The sequence below is a fragment of the Prionailurus viverrinus genome, chromosome B1 (assembly GCF_022837055.1).
Source record: "Prionailurus viverrinus isolate Anna chromosome B1, UM_Priviv_1.0, whole genome shotgun sequence".
Lineage (NCBI taxonomy): Eukaryota > Metazoa > Chordata > Mammalia > Carnivora > Felidae > Prionailurus > Prionailurus viverrinus.
In genome coordinates this window covers 28,891,523-28,914,260 of record NC_062564.1, presented here as the reverse complement: position 1 = coordinate 28,914,260, position 22,738 = coordinate 28,891,523, and the positions used below count along the sequence as shown (strand labels likewise).

Genomic DNA, 22,738 nt, shown 5'->3' with positions numbered 1-22,738 from the left:
AAAATTATATCAAACTCCTCTGCTTTCATGGTGGATTTGTTGATTTTTCCAGCTGTTCTGTCAATTTATACTTTGTATATTTGTAGGGTTTGGGGTTTCTTTTTTTTGAGGTGCATAGAACAATTCTGTCCTCTTGGTGGAGCAACTTTTTGTCACTGCACAGAGATCATCTCCATCCCTAATAGTTACTTTTTTGTCTAATAGTAACACAGCTACCACACCTAGGTATACAGCTGACCCAACTAGGTATACTATTTGTTTTTATTTTATTTTTTCAATTAATATACAATTGAATTGACTGTATGCCTGAACATGTGTAAACTTCTACAAATTTAACCACATCTATTGATTCATATGCATAGATTCACCTAACTATCACAATCAGCCACCAGCACCATCAGGACCCATAACAACTCCAATCACTTCAGAGAGTCCCTTGTACTAACAGCCCTTTGTAATCCTACCCTCCACCTCCCTCTAACCGCTGGCAGTCACTGAGATTTTCTTCATTCCTATACTATAGTCTTACTTTTGAGAGAAAATCATATAAATGGGCTCATACTGTAAAACTGGCATGATTTCTTCTTTTAAATGTTTGGTAGAATTTCCCATTTAAACCATTTTGGTGAGGGAATTTTATTTCCAGAGGTTTTTAACAATGACCTGATTTCTTTAACAGTAACTACTATTTATTAATAATAACAATAATAAAAATACTGTTTATTAATATTTGTTACTAAGAAATAAAAACAATAACAATAATAAATACTGTTAATAATAACCATAACTGTTATTTAATGGTTACTATTAAAGATTATCTATTTCATTGTGGGTGAATTTTGTTAGTTTGAGACTATCAAGGAATTGGGTCCATTTCCTCTGAATATATGCACACTGAGTTATTCATATTGTTTCCTTACTATCCTTTTAATGTCTGTTGGGCCTATAGTGAAATTCTTCTTTCATTCCTAATATTAAGAACCTGTGTCTCCTCTTTTTTTTTCATTAGAAGTTTCTATCAATTTTATTGACTCTTTCAAAGAATGTGATTTGGAGGTCTTTGATTTTGTTTTCTATTTCATTTATGCTCTTTATTATCTACTTCCTTCTGCTTCCTTTTAGTTTACTTTGCTCTTATTTGCTTCCTAAGGTGGAAGTTTAATTACAGATTTGAAACGTTTCCTCTATTATGAGTATTTAATGCTCTAAATCTCCCTCTCATTATTGCTTTAGCTGCATCACATACATTTTGCATTTTCATTTCATTCAGTTCAAGATATTTTCAGTTTACCTTGAGACCTCCTCTTTCACTCATGGGTTATTTAGCAGTATGCTATTAATCTTTAAGTGTTTGGAGACTTTCCTGGTATTTTTCTGTTACTGATTTCTAGTTTAATTCCATTATAGTAGGAAAACACACTCCATATGAGCAGAATTCTTTTAAATTTATTAAGGTTTGTTTTATGACCTGGAATATAATCTATGTTTGTGAACATTCCGACTATACCTGGGAAGAATGTTTATTCCACTGTTGTTGGGCGGAGTGTTCTTAGATCCAGTTTGTTAATAGTCCTGTTCATTTTTTCTGTCTCAGTGATTTTCTGTCTACTAGTTCATTTAATTACTGAGAGAAGATGCTGAAGTTGACAACTGTAATTATGGATTTCTGTATTTCTCCTTTTAATTGTCACTTCTTTTGTTAACTACATACACATTTAAGATTTTGTATTCTTGGATATGATGGTTGCCTTTATGTGTCAACTTGGCCCAATTATTTGCTTAAACACTAACCTAGATATCGTTACAAAGGTACGTTGCAGATAAGGATTAACACTTACAATCAGTTAGCTTTAAGAAAAAGGAGACTACCATGGATAATGTGAGTCTCATCCAATCAAAAGCAGGCCTTAAAGAACAAAGACTGAGGTTTGCTGGAAAACAAGGAATTGTGACTCAAAACTGTTCACACAGAAATCCTGCCTGACTTTGCAGCCTGCCAGCTTGCCTTACATATTTCAGACCTGCCAATCCCCACAACTGCATCAGCCAATTCCTTAAAACCACTGTGAGTGCATGTGTGCGTGTGTGTGTGTGTGTGTATACATATACATATGTATGTGTCTTTCTGTGGAGAACTATGATTCATCGGTAAATAATACTTTTATCATCATGTAATGTCCTTCTTTATCCCTTGCAATATTCTTTTTCCAAAGGCTCCACTGTCTAATGTTAAAATAACAACCCCAGCTTTCTTCTGATCAGTGTTACCATGATATACAACTGTTAGCCTTTTATTTTTAACCTACCTATATAATTATACTTGTGGTGAATTTCTTATGGACAGGATATAGTTGGATCATATTTTTGTTCTTTTTTAAAGCTTATTTATCTATTTGTAAAGTTTATTTATTTTGAGAGTGCATCCAAGTGGGGGAGGGGCAGAGAGTGAGGAAGGGAGAGAATCCCAAGCAGGCTCCACATTCTCAGCACAGAGCCCAACGTGGGGCTCAATCCCAGGAACTTTTCAGCTAAAGTCAAGAGTTGGATGCTTAACCAACTGAGCCACCCAGGGGCCCCATATATTTTTAAGTAACCTCTACACCCAATGTGGGCTCAAACTCATGACCCCAAGCTCTTCCAACTGAACCAGCCCAGAGCCCCTAGTTGGGTCATATTTTTAAGTCAATTCTAACAATGTCTACCTTTAAATGGTACCTTTGGACCATTTACATTTAATATAATTACTGATAGATTTAGATCCATCATTTTATTGGTTTACCTATTTATAAAGTAAAATAATATTGTTTGCTTTGTCTTCTATGTAAATAAAGATTTTGTTTTTTAAAAACTACAATGCATATCATTCAATGAAAACTCAATTGAAAATTATTTGAAAGGGAAGAAAAAGACTTTTAGAAAGTCTACGTAGAAGAAAAAATCTTTACCTGGACCTGCAATTATCACAGCATTTTTCAGTTTCCATAATACCCACAGAGGCCTTTCGTAGTTGTTTGTCTTCAAAATGAGACAAGATGATTCTACCCAAGAGAAAATTTAAAATTAAATAAAAGAACAAAACCATATATATTAAAACTATTGCTGAAAATAATGAGGTGAAATCATTACTAATTGATTCACCTGAGATCTCATTATCTGGCTTCAGTTTACTGAAGCACAAAGAAAGTTGCCTTAAAAATCAGCACATACATAACACCAACAAAATACTATTTCTAAATATTTCTAATTACTTTGCAAAACTTTTTCTTAAAGGAGCACCATTCATAAATCTGTTACTAATTAGTATAGGAAAAATAATACATACTGTCGCCTACATCTTCTGGAAAGAAGATAGTTTTCCATCTTTGCCACCATATTTAGTTTATATAATCGAAACTTTTCACTGGGTATCTGAGTAAGGAGGTTTCTGTCAATTACAAATATTACAAGTTAATAAATAAAATTGCATCAGTGATTTTCTTACTTTTAAATTTATTGTTATTTTTCATAACCTATAGAACCCACACCTCCATCAAGATAAAAAAAAAAATTGTATCATCCCGGAAAGTTATTGTGTCCCTTGCCAGTCAATACCCACACGAGAAGCAAGCATTTTTCTGACTTTTATGAAAATTACTTTTAAAAGAATTCTATGCCTATGCCTAAGATTCAATTTTTTAGCTGCCTTTGAAAAATTACTATAAACCCTAAAGTTTTTCATTTTGATTTATATGCCACATGATTTTTGGTAATTTTTCCACTATACATGAATTTTACATTTTCCCAGTAAAAAGTTATTATTTTTATTTATTTTATATGAGAAACTAAAAACACCTATGTAAGCAATACTGAAAGAGGCTCATGATCCAAATATGAGCGTTCATCCCTATTTACTCTTCAGAGGACTTCCCATCCTCCTAAAACTATCTCTGTACTATAGGCTATTATGGGACACCAATAAAACATCAGAATTAAGTTCCTCTTTCAAACAATTACAATTGATCTTTTCCATAATACTGAACTTATTTAAAATTGTTAGAAATGGTAAAGACATGGCACAAGAAAAGACACTCAGATCAATGGAACAGAATAGAGAACCCAGAAATGGACCCACAAACATATGGCCAATTAATCTCTGACAAAGCAGGAAAGAATATCCAATGGAATAAAGACATCTCTTCAGCAAGTGGTGCTGGGAAAACTGGACAGCGACATGCAGAAGAATGAACCTGGGCCACTTTCTGACACCATACACAAAAACAAACTCAAAATGGATGAAAGACCTCAATGAAAGACAGGAAGCCATCAAAATCCTCGAGGAGAAAGCAGGCAAAAACCTCTTTGATCTTGGCCGCAGCAACTTCTTACTCAACACGTCTCCGGAAGCAAGGGAAACAAAAGCAAAAATAAACTACTGGGACCTCATCCAAATAAAAAGCTTCTGCACAGTGAAGGAAACAATCAGCAAAACTAAAAGGCAACCGACAGAATGGGAGAAGATATTTGCAAATGACATATCAGATAAAGGGTTAGTATCCAAAATCTATAAAGAACTTATCAAACTCAACACCCAAAAAACAAAGAATCCAGTGAAGAAATGGGCAAAAGACATGAATAGACACTTCTCCCAAGAAGACATCCAGATGGCCAACCGACACATGAAAAAATGCTCAACATCACTCATCATCAGGGAAATACAAATCAAAACCACAATGAGATACCACCTTACACCTGTCAGAATGGGTTACATTAGCAACTCAGCAACAACAGATGTTGGCGAGGATGTGGAAAAAGAGGATCTCTTTTGTACTGCTGGTGGGAATGCAGGCTGGTGCAGCCAATCTGGAAAACAGTATGGAGGTTCCTCAAAACACTAAAAATAGAACTACCCTATGACCCAGCAATTGCACTACTAGGCATTTATCCAAGGGATACAGGTGTGCTGTTTCGAAGGGACACATGCACCCCCATGTTTATAGCAGCACTATCAACAACAGCCAAAGTATGGAAAGAACCCAAATGTCCATCGATGGATGAATGGATAAACAAGATGTAGTGTATATATACAATGGAGTATTACTCAGCAATCAAAAAGAATGAAATCTTGCCATTTGCAACTATGTGGATGGAACTGGAGGGTATTATGCTAAGTGAAATTAGTCAGAGAAAGACAAAAATCATATGACTTCACTCATATGAAGACTTTAAGAGACAAAACAGATGAACATAAGGGAAGGGAAACAAAAATAATATAAAAACAGGGAGGGGGACAAAACAGAAGAGACTCATAAATATGGAGAACAAACTGAGGGTTACGGGAGGGGTTATGGGAGGGGGATGGGCTAAATGGGTAAGGGGCACAAAGGAATCTACTCCTGAAATAATTTGTTGCACTATATGCTAACTAATTTGGATGTAAATTTAAAAAAATAAAAAATAAAACAAGTTACAAAAAAAAAAAAAGAAATGCTAAAGACGTATTTTTTTTTAATGTTTATTTATTTTTGAGAGAGATAGAGAGTGAGTGGGGGAGGTGCAGAGAGAGAGGGGGGGACAAGCGGGCTCCACTGAGAGCCCGATGCAGGGCTCAAACTCACAAACTGTGAGATCATGACCTAAGCTGAAGTTGGACTTCAACCTACTGAGCCACCCAAGGGTCCCAAGACATCTTTGTTTTTAAATAGTTAATGCTGCTGTGACTCATCCTGACTCTGTTAATTCTAGCCTTCTTTGAAGAAACCCCATGAATATCAGATATCAGAAGATGACAATCTCCCTTGGCATGTCTTTCCAAGAATTCTTTGAAGAATAAACATAAGTATCATAATAATAATAATAATAAACAGAAGTCTGAATTGAATACATTTCAGATATTTCAAAAGAAAATATTTACATATAAGATCTAATTCATAATCCTGATCCTCATCAAAACAGACCTCACTAATATTATGACTATTCAACCTTCTGACAGATAAAAACACCTCTGCACAATTCTCAAAGATTACACCAACAGGGAATCCAGTTAAGTGAGTTCTGGAAAGTTTGAACACCCAAATGATCTCTTATTCAAAAACATTTTTATGATTTAACACCACCAACCACCATGACTTCCCACATAATTTACCTAAAAGTCTCTTCTATTAACTCCAGTTCTTACTAATCTCATTCTTCCTAGCTCATGGACTAAAAATTACAGGTGACCATTGAACAACCCGAGTTTAAACTGCATGGGTCCACTTACATGTGAAGTTTTTTTTATAAATACAGTATGGTACTGTAAATGTATTTTCTCTTATGATTTTTTAAAATATACTTTATTTTCTTTAGATTTATGGTAAGAGTATAGTATATAATAGATTTAACACACAAAATAAGTGCTAATCAACTGTTTATGTTATCCCTAACACTTCTGGTTAACAAGTAGGCTACTGGGAGAGTCAAAGTTATATGCAGATTTTCAACTGCCTGGGGAATGGGCAGCCCTAACCCTCAAGTTGTTCAAGGATCAACTGTAGCTCCTTTTTTTGCTTTGTTTCTCACTTCCTTCTCCTCAGAAAGAACAAAGAAAACAATGCCTACACTTTTAAGTACTACAGAGTCCCTTACATTTGGTTTAAATGACCTACATTTACCTACTTTTTGTCATCAGTGTCAGTAACAAATCTACAAACATGAAATTATAACCGTCTAAAAGCAAATTCAGTTAATAGTTATTCTTCTTATAAGACTATTAAAATAAAGCACAATATTCCACATAATAAAAATAAGTTGAAAAAAGAGAAAGATTCTAAAAGCAATACCGTAAATAGAAATCAGATGTAACCAGTTGAAAGATCTATTAAATTGAGATTAAACTTTATAAATTACAGTAACCTTTTCAGTGAGAACCAGCAACTCTATTTATTCTCAAACTTTGTATTTTCTAAAGAAGAGGTTTGTCACAAGGATGACACAGATCTGTCCTAAATCCTATAGATTTATTTCCCATAGGATGGCTGCAAAAAACAACCTGTCTACACTCAAGATTCAAGCATGGGTTTTCTGGCACCGTTATTTGATTAGTAATCACTGTTACTTCCTGTGAAATCTTAATGAGATAACCATTTAATATATCTTTTGAGACTCAGATAAACAGGAACTATATCTACTAATGAACCTGTAAAGTCATAATATAAAACTCGGGCTGTTAAGTATTCAGCACCTTTTATCACAATGTACAAATAAATCAGAATTGGCAGGAATCAGCATATGCTTGATACAATCCCAAATTTATTTTTTTTTTTTTAAATTTTTTTTTTTTCAACGTTTATTTATTTTTGGGACAGAGAGAGACAGAGCATGAACAGGGGAGGGGCAGAGAGAGAGGGAGACACAGAATCGGAAACAGGCTCCAGGCTCCGAGCCGTCAGCCCAGAGCCCGACGTGGGGCTCAAACTCCCGGACCGCGAGATCGTGACCTGGCTGAAGTCGGACGCTCAACCGACTGCGCCACCCAGGCGCCCCCCAAATTTAATAGTATCATGCAGAGCTATACTCTATATATACCGATTATTTTAGTTTATAAAAAGGTTTACATAGACAACAGTCAAGAGAAAAACAGTAATGTTCTGTTTAAGGGGATGGTTTTATTGACTGTGTTAAGAAACAAAAGCTACCACTACTCTTAAAATGATAAGCTTAAAATTTATATCAAACACGTTTACCTAATGAATCTCTATTCTTCTTTCAGATCAACTTACCCTACCACCTCTTGAAAGAAGTCTTACCTGACCTTTTTGGTAAATACACACCCTATTACACACTACTCAATGTAACTTTCCTTCCCTGTACTTAACACAGCTGCAATCTTACACGGATTTGCATGATCTCTTTTAAAAAATCTTTCAGGGAGCCTGGGTGGCTCAGTCGGTTGGGCGACTGACTTCACTCAGGTCATGATCACACAGATAGTGATTTTGAGCCCCACGTCAGGCTCTGTGCTGACAGCTTAGAGCCTAGAACCTGTTTCAGATTCTGTGTCTCCCTCTCTCTGCCCCCTCCTTGTTCAGTTCTGTCTCTGTCTCTCTCAAAAATAAACATTAAAAAAATTTTTTAAATAAAAAATAAATAAATAAATAAATAATCTTTCCACTATTGGAATTTTCAAACACAAATGCAGAACAGAAAATGAACCCTATGTATTCATACTTGTGTGATTCTGCAATTAAGATCTTCCATTTCCATTATACTCCAAGCCCCATGAAAACAGGAACCATATCTGTTTTCATTTATTTATCACTGTATCCCCAGCACAGAGCACAATGCTTAGAACATAGTGGGCTCTCAAAACACAGCACTGCTGAATGATGAATGAAATAAAAACAGGATTGGATAGGCACTCTTATCATTTTAATAACATGAGCTAATATGTCCATTCAAGAGCTCGATTTATTCAGCTACATGGAGGTGCATTTTGAAAATACCTCATCTTTTTTTTTTAATTTTTAATTTTTAAAAAAAATTTTTTTTTCAACGTTTATTTATTTTTGGGACAGAGAGGCAGAGCATGAACGGGGGAGGGGCAGAGAGAGAGGGAGACACAGAATCGGAAACAGGCTCCAGGCTCTGAGCCATCAGCCCAGAGCCTGACGCGGAGCCTGACACGGGGCTCGAACTCACGGACCGCGAGATCGTGACCTGGCTGAAGTCCGACGCTTAACCGACTGCACCACCCAGGCGCCCCGAAAATACCTCATCTTAACAGCCCCATCAGTTACCATATATGTTTTTTTCCTGAGGTTTTATCGCCCCTCTGGAAGAGGGAATCAGTTGCTAACTGCTGCCCCTAAAATTTTTGCAAGATGAAGTTTTCCTTTCCTATATAAATCTCATAGAATTTACATGCCAACGAAGATTTGCTTTGTGTTTAAGTTTTCTTACATTTAAACACTGAACTCTTTCATTTTTTTCATGGTAGTCAATCAGTACAGTGAATGGGTACAGTGCAACATGATTATTCACACACAGTCAATGAGAGCTGGCATGCTTTCATAGAACAAAAGAAACAGATGGTAAGGAGAGACAAACAGGAATTGGTAAACAGTCTTTTGGAATAAGTACCACTGTAGCATGGGAAGAAAGAACCAATAACAAAATACACGGTATCTGAAGAAACTATGGCTGAACACATATCAAACTTGAGAGGACCTGGGGAGACAGAAAATAGTTTGTCCATGCACGATTAGGAAAGCACCCATACGATCTATGTTCCATTCCCAGTATAGTCCCCATTTAGTTAATTCCTCACACTAAATGAGGTAGAGCTGACATCAGGTCATCTCCTTGGGGTGGCAACACTTACCACAAATGTTCTTGAGATGTCTTGTTTGGGTTTGGTTTCAAATGCACCTAACACATTACTTGAAAGTCTGGATGCTGCTACAAATACTTTCAAAGCTTATGTGGAAAGAAAGAAATCCGCAAGGGTGAAAGCAAGAAATGTTTTTACCTGTTTGACTGAATGTCTACTGGAGCCCAGAGTACATGACAAGAACTCTGAAGTCCATCACGGCCGGCTCTCCCAATCTCCTGGTAATAGGATTCCATTTCCTTAGGAGCGCCATAATGAATGACCTTGCGAATGTCAGCTTTATTAATGCCCATGCCAAAAGCTATGGTAGCCACGACACACTAGGAATAAACAACAATGTAGTTTGACAAATACGTAGCAGAACCAAAGACTTACATCTTTACCTTGTGGTAAAAGTAATTAATTAGTTCATTAACTAAAGTCCCTGGCATGGAACTGAACTTCATATAATTTCAAACAATCACAGGTTAAAAGATCATCTGCACAATTTACAAATCAGGGACTGGCAACCATAAAACAGGATTTCTAATTCCTCACTTAAGTAGCAAATAAAGTGGTCTCTCTGAACACCTATGAGTACAAGACACACAACAGACTCTTAAAGTACTTATTATATTGAGTCTTTGTTATTATGACGTTTCAAGAGTCCTTACCTGATTGCACATTATCTTAATATTTTTAGCATTATTATAAGATGGAAAGAAAACTTCTCACTAAAGATGGTAAAATGAAACATGAATTTATCTTTGCATCTTTAAAAAGATAAAATTAGTAGATATCTAATATGCATGAGCATACTGAAATAAGATTTACATGATTGGGGGAAATTCTAGGGAAGAATTAGTGAGAACACAAAAATAACCAAAAAATTTTAAAGTATTAGCAACAAAAGAAGATGTACAAGAAAAGTAACTATATACTACATGGCTTAGAAATAAAAGCATTTGCAGAGAAATAATTACGTAAATATATAATATTTAAACATATATACATATATATACTGATCTAACCAAATTGTTAATGTTGGGAGGAAAGTGGGTTAGAAATACATAAATGGAGTGAGGAGAAGGGCAGGAAGGGGTGTGAAAGGAAGCTAAACTTTCATTCCTCATAATAGGAAGTCAGTGGCAATGCCTAAATCTAATAAATAAGAAACTAAGTAGTAACAGTAAAAGCAATCATTGCAAGATCTAGGGGTAAACACCAAAAGATTAAACTAAAAGAGACAAGAATAGGAAACAGAAGTGGGGAAGGAAGGAGAGTGAGAGGTTACTGTTCTCATTGTTACCACTATAGAACCAGCTGGTTCTTTAAACTGTGTGTGTAACCAACATAAATTAAAGTGCTATTTAAAAAAAAAAATGTATTAAGATGGACCAAAAGTGAAAGGAAGGAAGGAAGGAAGGAAGGAAAGGAAGAAAGGAAGGAGGGAAGAAAGGGAGGAAGGAGGGAAGGAAAGGAGAAAGAAACAGATAAAAGGAAGTATAAGAAAGATTAAAGAAAAAGATAGGAATAGAAATTTATTAAGAAAAAGCTTTGAGGGGCGCCTGGGTGGCGCAGTCGGTTAAGCATCCGACTTCAGCCAGGTCACGATCTCGCGGTCCGGGAGTTCGAGCCCCGCGTCAGGCTCTGGGCTGATGGCTCGGAGCCTGGAGCCTGTTTCCGATTCTGTGTCTCCCTCTCTCTCTGCTCCTCCCCCGTTCATGCTCTGTCTCTCTCTGTCCCAAAAATAAATAAACGTTGAAAAAAAATATTTATAAAAAAAGAAAAAGCTTTGAGGGGTGCCTGGCGGGCTCAGTCAGTGGAGCATGAGACTCTATCTCAAGGTTGTGAGTTCAAGCCTCCATGTTGGGTATAGAGATAATAAAAATAAAATCTTAAAAAAAGAAAGAAAGAAAGAAAAAGCTTTGAGTGAAAAGACTGGGCTATTTTGTTATATTTGAGAGTAAATAAGCAACATAATTTTAAGGGTTTTTTAAACTGTATTTCTGAGTCAAATTTTTTCAGCTTTATTGGGATATAATTGATATATACCATTATGTAAGATGCATGTGATAATTTTATATACACACTGTAAAATGATTATCACAATAAAATTACTTACAACATCCATTACCTCGCATAGTTACTATTTGCGTGTGTGTGTGTGTTTGTGTGTGTGTGTGTGTGTGTGTGTGTGTGTGTGTGTGCGGTGAGAACTCTGAAGATCTAATTTTCATCATATGATACTGTTTTGTTATTAAGATTTTATCTTTAACTAATTTCTATACTCAACTTAGAGCTCAAGTCCACAACCCTGAGATCAAGAACCACATGTTCCACGTACCTGGGTGGTTCAATCGGTTAAGTGTCCAACTCTTGATTTCGGCTCAGGTCATGATCTCACGGTTTGTGGGTTCTAGCCCTCTGTCAGGCTCCAAACCAACAATTCAGAGGTTGCTTGAGGTTCTCTCTCTCTCCCTCTCTGCCCTCCCCCTGCTCATCCTCTCTCTTTTTCTCAAAATAAATAACTAAAACTTAAAAAAAAAAAAAGAACCACATACTCTACCTACTGAGCCAGCCAGGTGCCCCTTTATGATACTCTTTTCAGATGAGATCACCCTATTCTATAGGCATGATTTTCAAAATATCATAAACGCTCAGGTGAAAATACAGATATTTTATCAAATAATTTATTCACAGCCTCATCCCAGAAAGAAAAGGAATTCAAGTCACCTTGAAAAGGCAAATAAAATATGAAAGGACCTGAAACTAAAAATTAGGACTAAGAGTAAGAACGAATGGTCACAAACTAAAAATGCAAATTTACATCTGAATGAGGTTAGATATGGTTAAGAATAATGGGAAAGAAAAACATTTCTCTAAAATTATAAAATAGAAAAATACTAAGATTCTAAGCATTAATCAATCTAAGGCATTAAGAGCTAAGGTAGTGAGCTGGGTGGTCAGCTGTACTTTTAGGTCCACACCAAAGTATAAATCAACTTCAGAAAGAGAGGAGAAGGAACATCCAGAATTCTGTACATGTATGCATTCAGTAGGCACTCAATGAATATTCAATGGAAGGTAATCAATTCTAAGAGCATCAGACTATTCTATATAGATGAGGAAATTTATTTTCATCATCTTGAGAAGGTGTTTGAGAACTCTCAATGCAAATGTGAAGCTTCTGAATTATTTATTAAATAGTTGTCATATACAGCAGAACTCCTGATGTCAGCCTAGGGTGACACCATCAATATTAATTTATTAATTTTCATAATGTGGATAAAACTTTTTGACATCCTGCCATAGAGAGGGAATATATAGTGGCACATACATACATAGACCTTTCTAGATATTAAGTATAATTAGTGATCACTGTGAAGTTTTTAAAGCCATATTTCAAAGTATTAATGTTTCAGTGAACACAGGTTTCACTGGAAACCAGATGCATCCAATATAGCTTCCCATCACAACCTAACAGGTAAAGTTTGCAATCTCTCATATCTGTAGATGTTTCTACCTAAATGACTAATAATAAAACAAGATGAAAGAAATCATTGATTAGTTAATGGCTCAAACATCAATTGTTAAGATTCAGTAAGCAGCAGCCAATAAATTTTATCTGGTAACTTTCAAATTCCTGAGATAATAGAATAAAAGTATACACATGTAAGAATTTCGGGAACTCTAAGCAGCTGTGATAGCTGTTACTACCTTTGGAAAGAAGAGGAAGAAAGAGAATAAGTGCTTTTAGGGCAGGAATGTGTTACAGCATGACAACGCACAGTGAGCTTCACAGACAGTACATATGAACCATACTTGAGGTAGGTTGTCTGAACAACACCTACAGAGCTAGGCAGAGGGGAAATGGAAGACCAACTGAGCCGAAAATGCAAAGAAGTTAAGTTCCTCTCTTGAGAGGAGAGCTAGTCCACAGGCTTACAGTGACAGACCTTGGGTATGATGTTGATGGCGTGAAGCTGTTGATTTAAACCTACCAACGTGGTTTGTATCTAAATCTTCCTAAATATTCTGCAAAACACCCATTAAACTAGGATTCCAATCGCTACAGGAAGCTCAGTTGGAGCACTTCACAGTAAGGTCACTGATACCCATTTAACTTTGTTTTTCTCCTTCAAATCAATCCTGCTTAGGGTTGCTAATCCAATGTTTCTAGAATAGTATTATCTTGCTCAAAAACACAGAGTCGTCTTCATGATGGCTTTCAAACTCTATTTTGCGGAGCTCTGCCGCATGGACTGTCCTGGGAGACTGGAAGACTCTTGGAACACTTTCTCCCTCACATCAACTTCAACAAGAATTATTCTACTTTAATTTGTTTTAACTATTAAAAAATGAATTAAAATTTAAATGAAAAGTTAAATAAAAAACTCTAAGGCTAAAGTAGTCTAGAAAAACTACAGGCACATCACATCAATCCCAGCCTGCCTCTCTGCAGGTTTTAAGGCCACCCATAACCTGGCCAACCACCCCTTAAGCTGTTTTCCTGCGACCTTCTAACAGTTCATCCCTGCCTTTTCACCTATACCTTGTACCATTCCTACGCCACACTCCCTTTCTCTCTAACCATTTCATACTCCCAATTTCCTGAACCTAGCAGGCCCTCTCATACCACAGTGCCTTTGCACATGCTAGTCCCTTTTCCTGGAATTCCATAACCAATGCCCTTTCCCTCATCACCTACTGGCCTAGCATACAACAAACTTCTATTCACTCTCCACTCAAATAGCTTCTTCCTGGATGGACCATCCCCAGAGTACAAGCTACCTTAACACTAGCGTTCCCTCCTCTGTGCACCTAATCTCTATGTGCAGGCTCCTATTAAGACTAGTCTGCAGTAGTTTGTTCATATATCTATCTTACACATTATATATTAATTCTCTTTATGAGAGAGACTTCTTTAAACTCAACACAAAGTATTCCATAAAGATATGGCAAATATTAGACAAATATCTGTATCCATGGAAGAATAGACAGTAATGATGATGGATCTTCACACCTGAATTTCATCTCTCATGAACCTGTGATGAACCTCTCTCCTTGCAGTAACACACATGCCTGCATGGTATGTTCCACAGGCTAACTTCACCTTCCTAAGTTCAGCTGTAACTTCTTCTGTCATTTTTCTGGAAGGACAATAGATGATAGTTGGACCTTCAAATTCCCAGGTGGAACTAAAACAAAACAAAAAAACAAAACCAAGAGAACAAACATAAATATATAGGCTTCAGTTTGAGTTTCCAAAACCAGTTTGAGTTTTGCCTTATTGAATTTCCCCTTTCTTTTTAAAATTTTAATTTAATTCAATTTTAATTTAATTTTTAAATTTTTAATTTTTTTAGTAAAACACTAAAAAAGAGAAATCATATAGAAAAAAGGATATATTTAACTCCATAAAAATGTGGAAAGTCAAATGTGGAAATAAATTATACTAAATCCCAAACACTTTTGACTCATTTTTTTGTTTAAACAAGAGACAAGTTTATTTATTTAAGTAAAAGCCTTGATAAAAGCTTACAAACTACTGAAACGCAATTTTCATACTTTTAGAAATGCAAAAGCACTAGGTGAAAAATTAGTCTTCATTTATAGGAGAAAGAGAAGTGAATATTTACATAGGAGAATGGATACAATTTATATTACATTATTCCTATTCTCTCATGATCAAAAAAATGAGTTTCTATGTATGTTTACTAAAAAAGCAGTAACTTCTTATAACATTAAAGATAATTTTTATAGTTCAAAGAAGTATTTACTAGTAATCTTGAGACTGTAACTATTATAGAAAACATCTGTTCAAAAGTCTGTTTTAGAAACCTGTGCTGCTTTTTTTTTTTAAGTTTTTTATTTATTTCTTTTTTGCAGGGGGAGGCATAGAGAGAGGAGAGACAGAGAATCTCAAGCAGCCTCTGCACCATCAGCATAGAGCCCCATGCAGGCTTGAACCCATGAACAGTGATATCATGATCTCAACCGAAATCAAGAGTCGGACGCTTAACCAACTGAGCTACCCGAGTGCCCTGAAACCTGTGCTTATTTATTAAAAATGAAAAGGTTTGATTTCTCAATACAGTCATTTACATAAATACATTCATTTATGCTGACTTAAGAAAAAGAATGTGCTATTTTGGGGCGCCTGGGTGGCGCAGTCGGTTAAGCGTCCGACTTCAGCCAGGTCACGATCTCGCGGTCCGTGAGTTCGAGCCCCGCGTCGGGCTCTGGGCTGATGGCTCAGAGTCTGGAGCCTGTTTCCGATTCTGTGTCTCCCTCTCTCTCTGCCCCTCCCCCGTTCATGCTCTGTCTCTCTCTGTCTCAAAAATAAATAAACGTTGGAAAAAAAAAATTAAAAAAAAAAAAGAAAAGAAAAGAAAAAGAATGTGCTATTTTGTATTTAGGAAAAACTGGTTTATTTATTTTGAGAGAGACAGAGACAGCACCAGCAGGGGAAGGGCAGAGATAGAAGGAGAGAGAATCCCAAGCAGGTTCCTCACTGCCAGCACAGAACCAGATGTGGTGCTTGAACTCACAAAACTGTGTGATCACTACCTGAACTGAAACCAAGAGATGTTTAACCAACTGTGCCACCCAAGTGCCTGTTTTATTTATTTTTTAATGCATACACATTTTGATACAATTTCAACTTCAGGACTCTGTTTTACAAATACATTTACACATTTACCAAAAGACACATAGACACAAATATTCACAGCAGAACTATAATTGTGAAAAAATCACCTAATGTTCATCATTATGTACATTCATACTATGAAATTAACTAAGCAAACAATAAAAGATCGTGTGGATCTAAATCCTTTAAGAAGGACTATGGCAAAAGTCACTGCATGCTTAAACAGTGAAGAAAAAATAGGTAGTAATTTGACCCCAAGAGTTTTACTGAATAATCTACTCAAAGCAATTTTTGATAGCGACCAAATGGGCTTCTGTAACAAAACTTCACAGCGAATAAGTATGGGACACCTGGTGGCTTAGTCATTTAAGTGTGTGACTCTTGATTTTGACCCAGGTCATGATCTCAGGGCTCATGGGTTCGAGCCCCACATCAGGTTCTGCACAGACAGTACAGAGTCTGCTTGGCATTCTCTCTCCCACTCTCTCTGCTTGGGATTCTTCTTTCTCTCTGCCCCTCCCCTGCTCATTCACACATGCTTTCTCTCTCAAAAATAAACAAACACTTTTTAAAAACCCACACATTTCTCAAAGAAGAAAAATTTCTTCAACAAAATGTGAATATTGAAATATCCTACACATTAGGGCCCCAATTTCTTTTCCTTTTTTAAAATTTATTAGTTTTTTAAAAATTTACATCTAAGTTAATTAACATATAGTACCATAATGATTTCAGGAGTAGATTCTAGTGATTCTTCACCTACATGTCACACCCAGTGCTCATCCCAACAAGTGCCCTCCTTGTTTAATGTGCCCTCACATTATGCAGAAAGATAGCAAAGACACTTTTTTACTAAGAATGATAAAAGTTTCAACTTATTGAGGAGCCTGGGTGGCTCAGTCATGATCATGCCTTCGGTCGTGATCTCGCAGTTCATGGGTTCAAGTCCCGCGTCAGGCTCTGTGCTGACAGCTCGGAGCCTGGAGCCTGCTTCAGATTCTGGGTCTCCCTCTCTCTCTGCCCCTTCCCCACCTGCGCTTTCTCTCTCTCTCTCTCTCTCTCTCGAAAATAAACGCCAAAAAAAAAAAAAGCTTTAACATTTCAATTTATTGAAGATATGAAAATCCTAAATGTGTATGTACCAATTAATAGTGCTTTAACACACATGAAACAAAAATCGACAGAACTAAATAAAGGGAGAAAGAGATATATCTGTAATAATTGCAGATTTTAACATGTATCTTAGGAAAGACACTTTAAATCAAAGGAGAACATTGCCTAAATAATGGATATACTGTGTACCTATTTCTGCACAAAGCTAACAACAAGAGCTGGCAGTGCACATCTGCACAGCACAGTCAGAGAACAGAAGGGTATATATAAAGGGTATATATATAAAGTGCCCAGACGTCAACAGTGATGATACGTGAGGAATCAGATGGGAAGATCTAAGTACTCTGGAATTTATGTGCATCAGTAGTGTTCACATCGATATTAAGACTGTGTATCACTTTCTACACTAAAAAAAAGGTAAAAAATACACAAAAATTTGAACTTATACAGCAGAAGAATGAAAGGTGTAAAAATCTCTATTACAAAAGGATTCATTACTGGGGTGCCTGAGTGGCTCAGTTAGCAATGCCTCTGACTCTTTATTTTGGCTCGGGTCACGTTCTCACAGTTGTAAGATCTAGAGTCCCGCTTTGGGAGTGGGCATGCAGCCTGCTTAAGATTCTCTCTTTCCCTCTCCCACTGACTCTCCCCCACTTGCACTCTTTTTCTCTCTCCCCCTCATCTCTCTCTCGTTCAAAAAAAAAAGGAGGGGTTTATTACTTCACCAAGTGGTTTACTAAACATTGTTATTTCCTCACAACAATTTCTGGGAGGGGAAAAAAAATCTATCTTCATCTAATCACTAAATTAGATAGATGAGAGGCTTGTCTACCCAATTTCAATGTATCGTGATTATAGAAAACAAATAAAGTCAGGATTTAACAAACATGTTAGCTCAATGACTAGAAAAAAAATGGTAGAATTAAAGGGAATAAAATGGAAATAAAAGGCAACACTCTGAAGTCTTAATTACCCTCCATCTAATTATTGCTCATTAAGGGAAAAATTTCTCTTTGCCTATGATCTACAGAAAGCATTCTGACTCTCAGTGGTTGGCTGCTACCATACTGTTCTTGAAGGATTGAAAATGGGATGCAAAAATCTTTTTTGCTTTGCTCTCAGAAAAACCACGTCATATTAAATACAAAAATCTTGGATAGTCTTGGATGTCAGGCTAAGGATTCTGGCCTTTAGTCTCAGGAAAGAGGGAGGCACCAGAGAGAAATGCCAAGACTCAGGGATGTACTTTCAGATGGCGAATCTGAAAATTGTGTATAGAAGAAGCAAGGAGGAACCCTGGGGGTGGGGGGGAGTTTGATAACAGTCTGGGCTAAGGGACCTTCACTGGCAGAATTAACATGGAAGATGGTAAGAGAACATTTACATAAGATATCATGAAAGGACAATACAGTCCAAAAGATAAAATGTCACAGTGTGACACACACACACACACACACACACACACACACACACACACACAGGCAAACAGTTTCAAAAGAAGAAGGTTATTAGGGGAAGGCCACTGAGATTGAGAAAAATATGGATGGGAGAGGAGATCAAAGATTAGGAGAATAGATAATGATCCCACTGCTAAAAGACTCTAGCCTAGAATAAGCAGCCTTCTTCAAGAGAATGTTTTCCCTCTAGGGTACAAAAGAAGTTAAGTGCAATGAGTACTCACTTCAGAGAGATCTCTAGCACAGCCAGAATACTCAGAATATACTCATTACTTTCTTGTTTTATTTTTTTTTTAATGTTTATTTATTTTGAGAGACAGAGCCAGGGAGAGGTAGAGAGAGAGGGAGAGGAAATCCCAAGCAGGCTCCACATTGTCAGTGCAGAGCCCAACGTGGGGCTCTATCTCATGAACCTGTGAGATCATGACCTGACCTGAGCTGAAATCAAGAGTCGGATGCTTAACCAACTGAGCCACCCAGGCACCCTTCTTGTTTTATCTTTTATTTATTTTTAAAAATATTTTATTTTTAAGAAATCTCTACACCTAATGTGGGGCTCGAACTCACAACCCTGAGATCAAGAACTGCATGCTCTACTGACAGAGCCAGACAGGCGTCCCCATTACTTTCTTGTTTTAATCTAAATGTAGTACAATCCAGCCAATAACAAATCCTACATTAAAACTCATCCTAAAGGACCCCAGTAGTCCTTAAGGAAGAAACTAATGATGTTCTTTAAACTCTATTTGCCTAGATTTGTTTTATCTTTGTGTTGGTAGGACAAACATTATTTTCATGAATTCTGACTTAACACATTTCATAACATGACAGTTATAAGATTTTCACCAACGAGACAGATCACGGAAATAAGGCAAAGGAAAGCTTCTTAGCATATATATAAAATGCCTCCAAACAAAACAAACAGGACAAAGTACTAGTGACAGTTTCTTCATCAGTAAAATGAAAATAATATGTAGCTTATTGAGCAGTTACAAGGATTACTACATCATTTACATAAAGCACCTACGAGAGTCCTTGGCACATAGTAAGGGCTCAAAAGTACTTAGCAATAAGATGGCTTTTAAAATTCCCTAATACTCATGGTGCCTGGGTGGCTCCATAGGTTGAGTGTTCGACTTCTGCTCAGGTCATGATCTCACGGTTTGTGGGTTCAAGGCCCAAATCAGGCTCTGTGCTGACAGCTCAGATTCTGTGTGTGTGTGTGTGTGTGTGTGTGTGTCTGCCCCTCCCCTGCACACTCTCTCTCAAAAATTAATCAACATTAAAAAAAATTTTTTTAATAAATAAATAAAATTCCCTAATACTCAATTAGTCAGATAATTAGCAAACTAGATAGAATTCAGATAAAAGACTCAGTTATTTTTGTTGTTTACTTATCAATTATTAAGAGTATCGGTGTGTCTGGCTGGTTCAGTCAGTAGAACATGTGACTCATGATCTCAGGATCATTGGTTCAAGCCCCACATTGGGTGTAAAGTTTAGTTAAAAAAAAAAAAAGAGCATATATCCTGTTCAAGTAAAATTAAGTAGAAAAATACCAGATGAATTAGTTTCTGACTTCAGAAATAGGCTATTTACTCAGTCACTGTCTTGTTAATATGACATCACACTTGACTTGAATCAAAGCTAAGTAGAATTTGAAATATGTTAAATATGAATTAGAAGAAAATAGTAAAAAATAAATAAATAAAACAAAAATTTAAGAAGGAAATAGTTCACCAAAATTTATCAACCATGAATTCTTCACCTTGTCTTTTGGACAAGAAATGGCTTTAGATCCTGAAGGATGTTTCCTGATTTTCGTCCAACTTCCAAATACAAGTTTGGTCGATCAAAACCAGTACAGGTAATCTGAGGATTCTTCAGTTTTAAGCAATGTATAATGTCTTCCCGGATTGAAGAACTTGCAGTAGCAGTGACTGCAACAATTGGAACCTAAATGAAATAAAACTGATTTGTCAGAAAGGAGAGCACTCATTACTTCCTAACATTTCTACCACCTTCTTACAAAGAGACTGGACAACAATTACATGAGGAACAATGTTAAAAATATAACTTTAAAATTACTTTTTCAAAGAAGAAAAAGAAAACTTCCTACTTACTTGTTTCTCAGCCTTCATAATACATTTACTTTTTAAAAATCAGAAATCATTTGGGGCACCTAGGTGGCTCAGTTGGTTAAGTATCTGTCTCTTGACATTGGCTCAGGTCATGATCTCACCATTTGTGAGATCAAGCCCTGCATCAGGCTCTGCATTGACAGTGAGGAGCCTGCTTGGGATTCTCTCTTTCTCTCTCTCCCTCTCCCACCACCATTTCTCTCTCTCCTCACACACCTCCCTCACTTGTGTGCATACACGAACTCACTCTCTCAAAATAAACATTAAAAAAATCTTTAAAAAAATCATAAATCACTTAAATAAAACACTAAATCCATATGATTTTCAATACAATCTACCTACTTATTAGCTATCTAACTCTTCATTTATTATTTTGTAAACATTTATTATATTTATAATAGTGCTGATATAAGTCATATGTTATACCTTATTTTTTATTAATCTGTGATTCACAAATCATAAACCCTTTCATTCACTGAAAATCTAACTATACAAAGCAGTAAGTCTTTTTTTTTTTTTTTTTGTCTCCTATATTGTATATATTGGTTTATGGCTTCTCAGATCTAGAAACACAGCTCTTAATGACCTGGATAACCTCTCTCCAGTTCACTAAGTTAATGATTGCATACAATACATAAGAGGAGTACATAAAATGAAACATCTATTATTAATTGGTTCCTTGAGCAACCAACTCATGTTCTATTTTTAGTCTAGAAAAGACTTAAAAGGTTAGCAGCCAAAACAGGAGACATGCAAGGTACTAAGAAAAACATGAATATGTAATCTTTCAGAAATTCTAAAGTAGGATAACAATATATCTCCCATGAAACTATATTCAATATTTTTGTCCCTATTATCACAGGGAGCTATAATTAATTATGCTATTATTTTATATTCAGAAAAAAATGGAGTAAGTCTTCAAGTTCTTCCTAAATCATTAAGCTGTTCTATATCCAAGAATACAACTTTCTAAAAATACTTTTTGTGGTCTCTTACAAACAGAATAAATGATATCCTCAGAAAATAGCTCTTTAGATGCCCTGCATGTAACTCACAAATCAGTTTAAGCAATCATCCTCATGTAAGTGAAAGTTTATGGGCAATTTGTAAAAAAGCAATTATAGAATTTGGAAAACAAGATACAATTTACTAAACACTACAAAGTACTTTTACAATCAATATAGCTTTACTGAATTAAAAATTATTTCGGGGCACCTGGGTGGCTCAGGTGGTTAAAGCATTCGACTAGGGCTCAGGTCATGATCTTGCAGCTTGTGGGTTCAAGCCCTGCGTTGGGCTGTCTACTGACAGCTCCAAGCCTGGAGCCTGATTCTGTTTCTGTGTCTCCCTCTTTCTGCCTCTCCCCAGCTTGCACTCTCTCTCTCAAAAATAAATAAGCATTATAAAAATTTTTTTTTAATTATCTCAAAGCTCATATAAAAAAATGAAGTCTGGAAGTAGTTTTTTTTAATGGAAAAAAAAAAAAAGAGACCACAACCAGTGTGACCCAGTTATTTGCATTTTTGCATTCTCTATCCTTAAATTCTATGAAATTATTTAAATGTGTTAAGTATTTTTTAATGTTTATTTATTTTGAGAGAGAGAAAGAGAGATTGAGAGCAACCTCTCTCTCTGGAGCAAAGGGGGGGGGAGGGGGAGAGAATCCCAAGCAGGCTCCATGCTGCCAGCACAGAGTCCAACATGGGGCTCGAACCCTCAAACCACAAGATTATGGGGCCGAGCTGATGTCAAGAGTTGGATGTTTAACCAACTGAGCACTCAGGTGCCCCTAAATGTGTTAAATATCATTAAATGTTTTAATTAAATTTAAAATTTTTAATTAAATTATTTAAAAATTAACCCCCCAAATTAACTTCCTTGAGTTTTGGCTTATAATCAATCAGACTGTTCTCTGAAGTTAGAGAGTGCCATCTATAACAACTTATAAATGAATAGGCCAATTTATAAAGAATTTAGTTTCTCTAACCAAGCTTAGAGAATATATATACATATATATGGAAAGTTCAAACATTAGAAGCTCCTAGGA

The 22,738-nt window shown here is 36.1% G+C and overlaps 1 protein-coding gene across 7 annotated transcripts in view; it reads right to left on the bottom strand.

Moving 5' to 3' along the window:
* Positions 1-22,738, bottom strand: part of WRN (WRN RecQ like helicase) — a 152,677-nt gene that overhangs the window by 43,170 nt on the left and 86,769 nt on the right. For all 7 annotated transcript variants that reach the window (XM_047856385.1, XM_047856383.1, XM_047856387.1 and 4 more), the window contains 5 exons: positions 20,319-20,506; positions 14,352-14,526; positions 9,485-9,666; positions 3,323-3,424; positions 2,946-3,038 (listed from right to left, as the gene is read on the bottom strand). In XM_047856385.1, coding sequence (XP_047712341.1) covers positions 2,946-3,038; positions 3,323-3,424; positions 9,485-9,666; positions 14,352-14,526; positions 20,319-20,506 — 740 coding nt within the window. The remainder of the gene's footprint in view (positions 1-2,945; positions 3,039-3,322; positions 3,425-9,484; positions 9,667-14,351; positions 14,527-20,318; positions 20,507-22,738) is intronic.